Source organism: Megalops cyprinoides, chromosome 15, assembly GCF_013368585.1.
Source record: "Megalops cyprinoides isolate fMegCyp1 chromosome 15, fMegCyp1.pri, whole genome shotgun sequence".
Taxonomy (NCBI): Eukaryota; Metazoa; Chordata; class Actinopteri; order Elopiformes; family Megalopidae; genus Megalops; species Megalops cyprinoides.
In genome coordinates this window covers 33,340,232-33,353,967 of record NC_050597.1, presented here as the reverse complement: position 1 = coordinate 33,353,967, position 13,736 = coordinate 33,340,232, and the positions used below count along the sequence as shown (strand labels likewise).

The 13,736-nt window shown below is 40.9% G+C and overlaps 1 protein-coding gene across 1 annotated transcript in view; it reads left to right on the top strand.

Annotated features, from left to right (window-relative positions):
* The first annotated feature begins 306 nt into the window (after window positions 1-306).
* Window positions 307-13,736, top strand: part of LOC118789747 (paired box protein Pax-2a-like) — a 29,986-nt gene continuing 16,556 nt past the window's right edge. Inside the window, exons 1-5 of the mRNA XM_036546334.1 lie at window positions 307-349; window positions 2,335-2,500; window positions 3,366-3,563; window positions 6,984-7,069; window positions 7,693-7,812. Coding sequence (XP_036402227.1) covers window positions 307-349; window positions 2,335-2,500; window positions 3,366-3,563; window positions 6,984-7,069; window positions 7,693-7,812 — 613 coding nt within the window. The remainder of the gene's footprint in view (window positions 350-2,334; window positions 2,501-3,365; window positions 3,564-6,983; window positions 7,070-7,692; window positions 7,813-13,736) is intronic.

Genomic DNA, 13,736 nt, shown 5'->3' with positions numbered 1-13,736 from the left:
CGACTACGATATTGCAAAAGAAGTTGACGTATACATTTTTGAAACAAGTACCAGTCATGGTGCTTACCTAAAAAACCGCATCTTTGAAGCACGGACTGATACGCGGGACAACTCGGCCGTTTTTTCTCTGAGAAGTTGCTTTCCGATCGATTGGCATCCGAAGCAAACTGTTTTTTTTTCTAACACACCTTACACCGAATATTTATTTCTTCGCGTTTAGAGCTGCATTACCGAGGCGAAACGGCGACTTCGGTTGAATACATCCCGTTCTTTTCTTTCTTTTTTTTTTTTTTTTTTTGCTTTCCGATGGATATTAATTGCAAAGCAGATCCGTTCTCGGCGATGCACCGTGAGTAGAAAATTAGTTTCATCATTATCACTTTTGCGTTCATTTGTTGTTGTTTTTTCTTGTTTTCAAGGCAGAATTACATTCAAAGGGTATCGGGTCGTATGTTTTCGTACATTTTTTCTGAGAGAAAAAGACGGTTGGTACAAATTAAAATGTATTGGGGACATGTATGAAAACTTAAGTCTATTGCGATCCTACGTAGGGCAGCGGAAAAAATAATCTAAAATAATAATGCCCATGTTTTTAAAAATGTGCACACATAAACACTGTAAACAGTCTCAGCGCTGCTTGAGATATAACTACTTGTAACGCACCCGGAGATTTTTTTATTTTATGATATAACATTTGCTGACAGGTGCAACAGACAGGTGTACCGCTTCAGTTTCTGAGCTGAAACATTTAATGTTAAACGTAGATTTATGGTTGGTTGTTAGAAACAGTACGTGAGCCCATACAGCCGTGTTTTAGTAAGTTATAAGCAGTGCTTTTCACTGGTGAATAACTGGTTAAGTATTGAATTAAGAAATAACAAATGTCTAGGCTTTTACATCAAGCCAGTTGTAATGGTTGGATACCCAGGAAATAGAATAGGTCACAAATTTCGAACTTAAACACTTCTCGGAGGTGTTTAAGTTTTAATATTTTTTTTAAGAAGTTAAAAAATAAAAATTAATAATAATAAAAATTTTATGAAAAGTAAAAACTTTGAAAGTAAAACCTTTGTTAACTAAAATATTCGAAAGAAAAACTCCATAAAATCCGCAGTTATTCTTTCACTATAAGCGTCATTATAGTGTAACAACAAATTGTTTGTTGATGATTATGATTATGGCGTAATTATTAGTACATTTATTAATAATGTAGTAGGTACTCACAAGGATTGAGTAATGATATAATCCTGTCTATTTGACATCCTTTTCAGAAAGATGCCCTTTGAATTTAAATATTTAATTCCTAATCTTTTTTCCCAGGCCGTTTCCAAATTTGTAATATGAGTTATCAAAGCTTTTTTAAATTATTTAAAATAACTGTGCAGTGAAAATTAAGCAGTTCGTAACATAATACTTAGGACATGTGCTGGGCTGGAATGAGGGGCTGCGGGAAAATGAAGACAAACTTGGCTTGTTGTTACTGTGAAATAGGAAAGGTGTATCCCAAGTTAACACGCACACACAAGCATCATTTATTGCACTGCAGTTTGCTTTTCAGCATTTGAGTTTAATTTCGCCCACAGACACAGCTGTAATTTTCAGCATTACCAGATAAATAAATATGTAAACTTGGCGTTTATACAATAATATTATGAGACTGTTTTGGTTACGTTTTATGGATGTAGGCCTATAATTTTCCACTGTTTCCTAACTTTTACCTGCTAATTAGTACACGCGATTCGTGATGTTTCTTTAATTAGTTTTGTTGAAAAATGTATGTTTTATATGAGGACACAATGAGTGTCAGAGTTTTTGAGAAGCACGTAGTGTGTAGTAACTGAATTCTGCTATCCTTTTAAAACCTGAAGAAGCGCCAGACTGATTTTTAATAGCACCATCATTAGAAGAATGGCCAGTCTCTGAGAGAGCAGATCATAATCATTTACATACATCACTTGGTTGCTTCATTCTTAATCAGCAGGCGTATTTCAAAAATAATGCAGAAATACTCTGCGCCTCGATGCGTTTTAAGACGAATGGTGTATTAATGCTAGGAAAGATGCAGGGAAATTGTTTAAAATAAGAATATATCTGTGTGAAAACACACACATATACGATTCCAATGGCCTATTGCGGCATCCGCCTGGCGCGGTGAAAAAAACGCATGCTCAGTATTAATTATTCAGTAGTTGTGATTAAATGATCGGTTGGTTCTTATGACTTGAAAAACGTAATTTTAGAATATATATGGTAATTCGTTGTGGTCTCCATGTTCTCGCGCCCTCTGCATGTATGCAATGTTATGGATTTCTGTATATGTTGTGTCCCACGTAGGGCAGGGGGGAGTAAACCAACTAGGCGGGGTGTTTGTTAATGGAAGACCCTTACCTGATGTCGTGAGGCAAAGAATAGTAGAGCTCGCGCACCAGGGAGTCAGGCCCTGTGACATCTCGAGACAACTACGGGTCAGCCATGGCTGTGTCAGCAAAATTCTGGGCAGGTAAGACAATATTCTAAGACCACAACAGCACGCAATTTAATGAAAATGTGGCATTTGTACAAAAATAAAACACGAGTCAATAAACAAAATGAAGTAATCTGCCGACCTCTTTTGCGCGCGTGTAGAACTGTAGGTAAACCAATCTGAAAGGTTGCCAAATAACATCCATAAGAGGCGCTTTGAACACAGTAATTATCTTTGTGTATGAAACCGAGTAAACATCGCTGATACCCGTCCTGATAGAGATAAAGATGTAATTAAAAAGAAAGAGAAGAAAGAAAAAAAGAAGTAAACGGAACATGTGACGTACGGCACTTTGAATGTTTCTGAAATATTTCCCAGCTATCAAAACAATTTTAAAAGGTATATCATTCTATGCATTTAATGTGGCTGTGGCAATACAATGAAACGCAGATATTGGGGTGGTAGCATGTCTATATCAAATGCATGCCTCTTCGGCTGTGGTTTAGATACACCTTTGTTTAAACAAATGCAAACAATTTCCGTGATTAAGACTGGCAGGTGTATGTTTGTTAAAAATTAGACGGTGCTCCTGTGTTAAATTTGATATTCCTTCCATGTTTCGTGTTCCATGTGTTTACTTCATAATATCAACTCTTCTGAGAAATAATAGACCCTTAAACAGTCTGACTGTTTCACTAAGTTAAAGACATCATGAGGAAAATAAGCTTAGCTCCATTTCCACGTTTAAATAATGGATCATTCTTGGAGCTGTGCACGTTGAGTACAACTAAACTGCGTAGACGGGGTCTCTTCGTGTGATTAATTCAAACCAGAAAACAAAGCCCGCATCATATCACTTCATTTCTTACCTTTGATTATTTACACATGATTTTATTTACAGATACTACGAGACCGGAAGTATTAAACCTGGAGTTATTGGTGGATCCAAACCTAAGGTCGCGACTCCAAAAATTGTGGATAAAATTGCGGAATACAAGCGTCAAAATCCCACCATGTTCGCGTGGGAGATCAGAGACAGGCTGCTTGCGGAAGGGGTCTGCGACAACGACACAGTCCCCAGTGTTTCATCCATCAACAGGTAAACGATTCAAGTAGCTTTACCATAATACGATTAACCAGCACATCGATTGTTTTTAGATAGCCTAAGCGTGGTCTAAAACACATTTTAAACAAGGGAAAACTGCATATTTTAAATTACATTAAGTCACCCTTGACGCCCGTTGAAGTGTGTAATTCAAAACTGCAAATGTAGTGATAATGAGCATTTCTGGATTTTTTAAAAGAGTGGTGTAGCCTATTCTTTGACTTTAACGATGGTGGTCTCTGTAGTGCAATTCAATCACAAATTCTTCATTCCGCAGCAGATCTAAAGCCCAGGGCACCAAAATCACATATGTCTGGATGAAAACAAATCAATACCCCGTAACCAGATCTAGCGGCATCGGAAAGTATACAACCTATTGGTTCAATACCTGGGCGAATGGGGTCCGGTTTCTTTATTGGCAACTTATATCTGTGGGTTCAAACAAGGCTAGCGTGGGACAAGCCGCAAAAGGCATTATTCAGTTCGTGTACCATGTGGGAGGGCATGTTTTTGAAATGGTGTTGGCTGTTTCAGTTTAATGACTGTCATGTAAGGATTTTTAATAAATCGCACAGGGCTAGATGTAACGTGGAAATCTCCATTGTGAAAAGGAGCAGATTAAACCGAATTTTGTTCGATAGGCTACATTTTCACCTGCATGTAGTCAATTGTACTTGTGTGTGTGTGTGTATATATATATATAGCCTAGCTAGCATGAGCGTTACACGACGGGCGAGTGTGGCCCCCTTTCAGAGTTGAGCAGATTTCCACACATGTATGTAATAACATGTTAAACATTGATTACATGTTAATGACAACAAAAGACCTCTAAAAATGTAACCCTTCTAATTAAATTGAAGTTATCAGTTTGGACATTTACCCTCTGTAGGTCTTTGTTTATGGAAATTGACCCTCTATAGGTCTTCTTATGTAAGAAATTAAAATGCAAATACGAAGAATTGTGTTCCTATTAGCAGAGCATGTTAAAAGATCTTGAAGGGTTTTCGTATTTCATTTGGTGACCAAACTGTTATCTATGAATATTTTTTCAGTTATTAAGACTTTCAGAAATAACCCAGTTAATCAATCTGGTCAATCAACCTGCTCCTGGGAACACAGTCAGGGATATTTCATAATGTCTTTGTAATAATGATGTGAAATAATCATATAAATGCATTCAAACAAAAACTCTTGATGGTTTATAGCCCACCATGTACATATAGGCAAGACTACTGTGAAACTCTATAAACATAAATCATTACATGTTATAAATAAAGTGCTGGGAAAAAATAAACAAGTTCTCTCTGATAACATTTAACAGTGCCATACAAAGACCTCAGACGGCAGTTTATTGTGTTTATTGTTGAATATCCTGACTGCTTAAGCATTCATCCCATTCTGAGCATGGGGAATTTAAGAGTGTGAGTGTGGGTGATTTACAGAGAGCAGAAGTTCATTCTTTTCTGAAAAAGTCCATCAAAGTAGAGAAAGGCCCACTTAGTCTAATTCTCATGAAAAAGCTATGCAGATGCATGTCATAAATGTGTTTACTGCTTTTGTGTGGCTGTATTGTGGAGACTACGACCTCTGATCTGTTGACAGATGAGGTTGTTCTAGCCTTAAACACCTTTCCCTGTGTGAATTATTTAAGATTACACCGAGACGGAGTTGTACTTTGCATCTGAGGCTGGGCGAGGAATTGACAAGAAGTACTTTGTATGCTTGTAGGTATTAAAAGTCCAAGATATTCAGTAGCTCTGAAAAGTATCGATTCAGGCTCAAGCAATTTTAATATTTCTTCAGGGAATTTTCAGCAACAGCTGTAGTCATTATTATATTATAGCATATTCAATATCGCGAGCATGGATTCCAAATGAAGTCTCTCAATTTATTGTGGGTCACACAGTCAGGAGGTCAAATAACAGTTATAGAGGGAAGTTAGAAATCCTAAAAATATTAACATGTGTTTTCTTGAGGGGGCAAGTGGCTTTTGCCATGTTTCCTGAAACACAACACATTGGGGCACACAGGAGCCTGCCTGCATTGAAAGATCTTTGCCATTACCCCCAGCTGTTTAATGGAAAAGGAGCTGCTCTGCCTGGGATTCAAATCCAACATGTTGCAGTTTGGACACGACTAGGAGGTGCGTTCAAATTAGCAAAAAAAAAAAAACAGTTTTACGTTTGATTTGAGTTCACTGCGAACGTTTGCGAACACACACAAACTGAGGAGGTAGTTCTTGGTGAACAGACATGGACGCTGGACTAGGGAGACCAAACAAGTTGGAATGTTCACACAAAACCGTTCAAATTTAAAAGTTGGGGAAAACCCATTCGCCTGGAACGTTCACCTCAGTTTGCCGAATTTTAACGCACCTCTGATGTTTTAGTGCACTTTAGTCTTTGCTTGACAAATCATTTTCTTTCAGCTTGAAACAAAGTTAAGGCAATCATTTGTCTTTCAAATTAAGTCCAAATTGCGTGATGATAAGTGCATTCTGGGACCCTGCTGATTATTACAGCTATTATATAAAATGACTGCCGGCGGAATTAGAGTTGTTTTTTTTTTTTTTTTCGAAATAGTAATCAAAATGAAAATATGGAAAATGCATCAGTGCTTATCTCTGGAATGTTCCTTTGATAAAACATGGGTGTGAAGTTCTTTATAAGGCCTTTAACATAAATATATAGTATTATCTAACACTTGATATATAATTGTCATAGCTCCCTGAGTATAGAGGTGGCATTCAGATTAGAATAATATAATGGCACAATAGGGTTGTGCAAGGCAATAAGAGGCTATTGCTTTCCTGTCAAATGTAATTTATAGCTTTCTATTTGCATCTGTTTGCCTCTGTGACAAATTCACAACTTTCCTCTCCCCAAAGCCCTGATCAATAATGCCTCATCTACACTGGCACTTTAGGATGCAGGGTTCTTTGGACTCTCTGTCTATGTTGTAAAAGGTGTCTGGGGTCTCTGTCCAGATAGAGAGAGAGAGAGCGAGAGGAGACAGCTGGTTAGGTGAATTAGTGTGATTTCATGCTTTGTTTGCAGGATCGTTTAGACCAAAGTGCAGTGAGAACTTTCCTCCATATTTCACCCTAAAGACTTTGTAACTTTGTCACATTTCTGAAAGTTGGATTCCCAGTCAGCTGGATCCACTCTCATGAGTAGCGTTGCCCCATATCTGACACACATAGCTCTAATATTGACCTTATACCCTGAGACTGCTCATGCCCTCAAACTCCTTATGACCTCACTCTGCTCACATCAGCCAGAATACAGGAGTGTGACATGCTGTAGACCTTTGGAGCTCCTGGACCTCCAGTCCAGTGACTCCTAGAAATTTATGCAACTGTTGTGGAGAAGCTCTTTGCTTGTAGCAGAGTCCTGAGACTGTGCTGCTTTCCAGGATTATTCGAACCAAAGTGCAGCAGCCTTTTCATCTCTCTCCTGATGGAGCAGGAACATCTCTCTCCATACCTGGCAACACTATTGGTAAGAGAACGCACATACGCACGCACACACACACACATACACGCACACACCTCAGAAAGCACAGACACACAGTCACACAGCTCCACAAATGTGCACACACACTCACACATGCAATTATACATGCATACACTAACACTCCCTCTCATACATGTGTGTATGCTCATGTACACACCCACACACACATCATAATCTCTACTTTGATGAATTTATCAAATGTCTTGTGCAAAACATGGTCATACAGAGTTGATGCAATTCAAAAATAAATGTGGACACGTGTCACTGCAGCTGCAACCTCTATGTGGTCATTGTTATGGCTTCCTGCATGGCGTGGAAATTCCACCAGACAGTAACTCATTAGCATAGCCAGCAGAGCTGGGCACTGAGGCCACCAAACACAACCTACACTATGGAATCACTTTCTTTTTCTTCACAAATACTTGCATAACTTGCTTATTTTTGTGTAACTTTTAACTACTGTAGAGAAAATGGATGGCTTTGGTATGGAAAGAATTCAGAATGGGCAGTTGACTTCCCTGAGCCTGGGGTCAACGCTGTTCTGAGAGATGTCTCTGATGTGAGTGCTGCTTTTTAATCACTCCACCACGCTCTCTTCCCTGCATCAGTGCCCAGCATGACCTCCCCTCCTGTCTCCAGTGCCTCCACTGACCCTGTGGGCTCCTACTCCATCAATGGTATTCTGGGTATCCCTCACTTCAATGGTGAAAAGAGGAAACGAGACAATGGTAAGGGGGTGGGGCTGTAATCCTTACCTCTGTGTCTTGCCACCCAAGGAGCGTAGATCAGTCCCAAAGCATCCTCCTGCCACCCGAGGAGCGCAGATCAGTCCCATAGCATCCTCCTGCCATCTGAGGAGCGTAGATCAGTCCCATAGCATCCTCCTGCCATCTGAGGACTGCAGATCAGTCCCACAGCATCCTCCTGCCATCTGAGGAGCGTAGATCAGTCCCATAGCATCCTCCTGCCACCTGAGAAGCGCAGATCAGTCCCACAGCATCCTCCTGCCATCTGAGGAGCGTAGATCAGTCCCATAGCATTCTCCTGCCACCTGAGGAGCGCAGATCAGTCCCATAGCATCCTCCTGCCACCTGAGGAGCGCAGATCTGTCCCATAGCATCCTCCTGCCACCTGAGGAGCGTAGATCTGTCCCATAGCATTCTCCTGCCACCTGAGGAGCGTAGATTAGTCCCATAGCATCCTCCTGCCATCTGAGGAGCGCAGATCAGTCCCATAGCATCCTCCTACCACCTGAGGAGCGCAGATTAGTCCTACAGCATTCTCCTGCCACCTGAGGAGCGTAGATCAGTCCCATAGCATCCTCCTGCCATCTGAGGAGCGCAGATCAGTCCCATAGCATCCTCCTACCACCTGAGGAGTGCAGATTAGTCCCATAGCATCCTCCTGCCACCTGAGGAGCGTAGATCAGTTCCATAGCATCCTCCTGCCATCTGAGGAGCGCAGATCAGTCCCCAATAGTATAAGTGGCTTAATCCATCTGATCTGATCAGCACATTTCTAGCTACAGGCTACTGGCTATTGGTCACCTCCACAGCTGGGATAACAAGGTTTTCGAATTTGGATTCAAATACATTCTTCACTATGGAGACAATATTTTATTTACATTTATAGTATTTTGAGACGTTGATGTGACAGCTGGCCTTTTTGGCGGTTTGTTTCCACTGCTATTATGGGATGTACCATGAGTAATGTTGCATTGCTTATATTTCTGGTAATATTTCTGCATATCATGTTACACATTTTTTTATCAGGTTGTAATATTTTATTACTTTTCAACACCGTTTGCTTGAGACCATACAATGTGGTGTAATGCACCAGGAAATGTAAGCCAATGGAACTCCTAAAAAGATATAACAGCTGTGATACTGACCTGGAAGTACTGTGTTATCACTCAGACCAAGACAGTATGGAGTCTATACACACACACACACACACACACATATATTTTTAAAAACACAAGGAGGTGCTGTAACTTATTGAAGGACATGCCCTTAACAGCATGAGATTGTTGACGTTGTGTTTTGTATCACAATGATTCACATATTAATACAGTTTTCAGTTTAAAAAGAAAGGTTAAAAACAGTCGCTAAAAAGGGTTAAAGAGCTACGGTTGTGTTTTTTCGTTATGTTTTTGGACCTTGTAAAAAGATAGCACACTGAGTACATGGTAGCTCTTTCTGTGTAAGAACTTGACCTCGACTTTTGTCAATTTTGTCCTCAACAATTTATTTTAGCCAAAGTGATTAAGGGGACTTAGGATAATTACATGTCAAGATAATGTAGCCATCCACCCGGTCGGTCAAAACAAGCCCTTCCATCATTCCAGGCCGGCAGCTCGACCCTTTTCACTCCCTCTGAGCAAGCACCAGATGCCACGGGGGTTGATGGACAGTCGGCTCCACAAACAGGCTTTTTAATGCTGCTGAATAAACTTCATCGCATTAAAAAGTGGATGTAGTGAGAGGACTGCAGAGCAAGGAGGGTCAGAAGGTCAGAAAGTACGAATTGTGGGAGCATAGGGAGAAAGGCAACGTGTTCATGCCCAGTGATAGCTCTGCAGCAAATTACCCAGCAGATAAAGTAAGCACAGCAAATAAGGTGAATGCATGCATTATAGGAGGAAATGCATTTCACAAAGAGATCATGCGGCTGTGTAACCAACTTTTTTTCTCAAGCGCAGAGGAGGACCTGGTGGTCTAAATGTGAACCCACAGATCATTTACATTTACATTCATTTGAAGGTATTAGTATGAATCCTGTCATTCAAAGAAGCCAGCCCGTGCTTTGATTGAGGCTGACGTTTACGAGGACAGATGGAGGCATTAAGGAAGAAAGTGTGGAATTATTGCAGAGAGAGGGGTGGCTTTTCCCCCACTGTTCAATGAGAGCCCGCTCGTTTCTTTGTGTATAGAACATGTACAGTATTTACATATTGTATAATATGGAGGGGTTTCCAAGAAAGCTATTTACCTCTTCCAAATGACAGAAAATAATAATAATGATGATGCTAACAATGACAATACTACTAATAATATTTATAATCTTAATTTTTTCACTTTTCTGTTGTATCCAGAGAAATAAATACAGAGTTCCATATTAAGATGGGAGCTGCAGGTATCTGCTGGTCATGGTTGAAATCATACAACTGTGAATGAAGACTTTATGCCTGGTAATTTGAGCTGCTGCCAATTGTGAAAAAAGCTGCATGTTATTTAAACTTGGTTCCACACTGGGGCACCAGGAGGCTGTGTGACATGGCTTAAGTTTCAGAGAGCCTCAGTGTCATTAGATGTAATAACTGGACAATACAAAGCCACTTTAGAGGGGAACTGAGTAAAAAAAAAGCACTGCATCAGCACACGGTGGTCAGAATCTAATGCTGTGTGTTGCAGTAGCAGCACGGTGGATCAACAGCCTGTGTTGTGGGAAGTGTATTAACTCCATTATGGCTGCACATCGGAGCTGGCTCTCCATTAGAATGAATTGTGTTCCTAAACGAAAGTCATTGGTACAAACTGGGATACAAAGATGACATGACACTCGTTATGTATTCCAGGCCTCTGCAAGAGGAGCTTCAGGGACTCAAGTGCCATAAGAGCCAGCTCCGATGTGCAGCCATAATGGAGTTAATACACTTCCCACAACACAGGCTGTTGATCCACCGTGCTGCTACTGCAACACACAGCCTGTGTTGTGGGAAGTGTATTAACTCCATTATGGCTGCACATCGGAGCTGGCTCTCCATTAGAATGAATTGTGTTCCTAAACGAAAGTCATTGGTACAAACTGGGATACAAAGATGACATGACACTCGTTATGTATTCCAGGCCTCTGCAAGAGGAGCTTCAGGGACTCAAGTGCCATAAGAGCTAATAATCTGCCACTGGTGTGCGTTATTGCAAATTAACTGTAGTGTGCTACCAGGAGGACAATGGTGGGCCATGTCAAGATCGCATGTGTCGAAGAGAATGGGGGAAGTAGGGGGATATTGTTTCTGTAATGGCGAGTGCCCCACACATACTGGACATAGTGACGTTTAAGAAAATCTGCAATTACACCCATAAAAGCTATTAATTTACAAATTAATATTGTGCCACCTTCCTCTCTCAGATGTGAGGGTCATTGAAAAGACAAAGGAAATAGCCCAAAGGGGAAGACCAAACCTCTGTTCTGTCTAGGTAAAGACTGGTTTGTATATGTACAAACAGTGATACCCATTATCTTCTTCACTTATTGGTGCCATTTTAGGTCTTGAATGCATGTCTATTCTCAACTGGACACATTTATAGATAGAGAAAGTTAAGCATGGCTTTGACCATTTCTTATTTACAGAACCAGAGCCAGTGTGAGCACTGGGTAATTGCAGGAGTGTAGATCAGAGCAGGAGTCAGGAGAATTTCCCACAATGGCTCAGAATGGCACTTTCAGAATGGGGAGCTCTGCTAGTTTTGACAGCCTTGGAGCTGCTGTCAGGTGGAGAAAAAACCTGCCTTAGCTTTTCAAAAATGGAGAAAAAACACTGAGGTCTTTTGGTCGTAGGTCCTCGAGGTAATGACTGTTTTCCCATTTTTATGACCAACGGTTGCAGCATCAGTATACATCCCCACATACCGGGGATAGCTGTTATTGCACTACAAATAGCTATTCGATATATTGCGACGGCTCTATCACCTAGCCCTACTCCCAGGCCTTACTGAGAGCAGAAATACACCATATGGACAAAAATATTCGGACGCATGACCATTACATTGTAATGACATTGTATTCAAATACATATACTTTAATATGGAGTTGGTCCCCCTTTTGCAGCTCTTACAGCTTCCACTCTTCTTGGAAGGCTTTCCACAAGATTTTGGAGTGTTTCTGTGGGAATTTGTGCCCATTCATTCTGTAGAGCATTTATGAGGTCAGGCACTGATGTTGCACGAGAAGGCCTGGCTCGCAATCTCTGTTCCAGTTCATCTCAAAGGTGCTTGATGGGGTTGAGGTCAGGGCTCTGTGCGGGCCAGTCAAGTTCTTCCACACTGAACTCATCAAACCATGTCTTTATAGTCCTTGCTTTGTGCACTGGGGCACAGTCATGTTGGAATAGAAAAGGGCCTTCCCCAAACTGTTGCCACAAAGTTGGAAGCATAGCATTGTCCAAAACGTCTTGGTATGCTGAAGCATTAAGATTGCCCTTCACTGGAGATAAGGGGCCTAGCCCATACCCTGAAAAACAGGTGTGGCTAAATACTTTTGTCCACATAGTTTACCTCTAAGCTCCTCCCAGTATGGGCTCAGTGTACAGATTCTGGGGGAACAGAGCAGGTTATGGTTTTTACAGTAGAACTGGACAGTGGATAACAAACTACGCATCAGCACACCTGATTCAGATATCATTCAGTCAGCTGTTTGACTATTTGTGATCAACAGAACCATGTGGTGAAGTCAAGGTCTATTCGATACTATAATGGCATAGCAAAATAATATAAGGTCAAGAGTTTCTTTCAGCAGAATGTATCGCATACTAAGCATGCATTTATGTACGGCTTGTAGAAATGTAAAAACTACATGATGGGTCACAGCTGCAGGTGATTCCACAGACTGTGTGGGTTTATTATTAAGCTACCTAGGCAACATGAAGGGCCAGAATTTGCAGAATGATTTGTAGGTTCAACCCGGTTGTCGCAGGAATGCAGGTTGCCATGACCCGGCTTTTTCATCACGCATTGCAAGAGTGCTGGTAAAGTGCAAGAGTGCCGTTAGCTGATGGGGAGGGAAGGCTGAACGAAATAAATAACATGCAAAAAACAGAGGTCATCACCCCAGAGCTGCTGCATGTGGGAGGGGGAGTATGGGAATTGCACTGTGGTGACATCAAAGGAAGAAGTCTCTGGAAAAATGTATCTGTTAGTCATGAAAACAGCCTGTAATGTCTCTTGCCAGAGGATCAAAGCTGTGTGATTTCATTGTTGCATGAATGCACCATCTGTTAAAAGCTATTTTTAATAATAAGCAACACAAAGTTAGCCATTAGTTAATCATGCCCAACGAATGTATGACATTGCAGGTTACACACCTACAGAATGTTTGCTGACAGGCATTAAAATGGTTTCTAGATATTTTTATATTTTTTTCAGCTCTATTTCTTTTTTAGCGGTCTGTGTTTTGTCACAGAGCTGTGTTATCTCCTAAATGCCCATACAAAACACACCTTGAGAATGAGGATAACTATGATGGCATGGACTTGAAAAAAGCAATGGGGTGGGACTAGATACTGGAGAGTTGACGCAGTTCCATATTTAAAGGCCACAAAATTCATGGCTCTCCTGTGACATAGTAATTAAGCCATGGCCACAAACAAGAATATGTTAAAGACTGAAGCTTAGAGAAGGCATTACAGATGAATAGAAAGTGACATGAGAAAAATGTGTTGACAGCTCTGACGTTGAGAGGGCAGCAGAGCATCGCTGGAAAATGCATTCTGCATGATCTTGTGTCACGGAAAGTGGAATTATCACCTAGGATGAGGGGAGGGGACAGCGATGGAGGGACAAAACTTGCAGTCCTGCCCTCTGCTATGAAACAGTTCAGACCAGCTGAATGAAACAAACAAAGGCTGAGAACATGCAGGGCCATGAAAGGAACT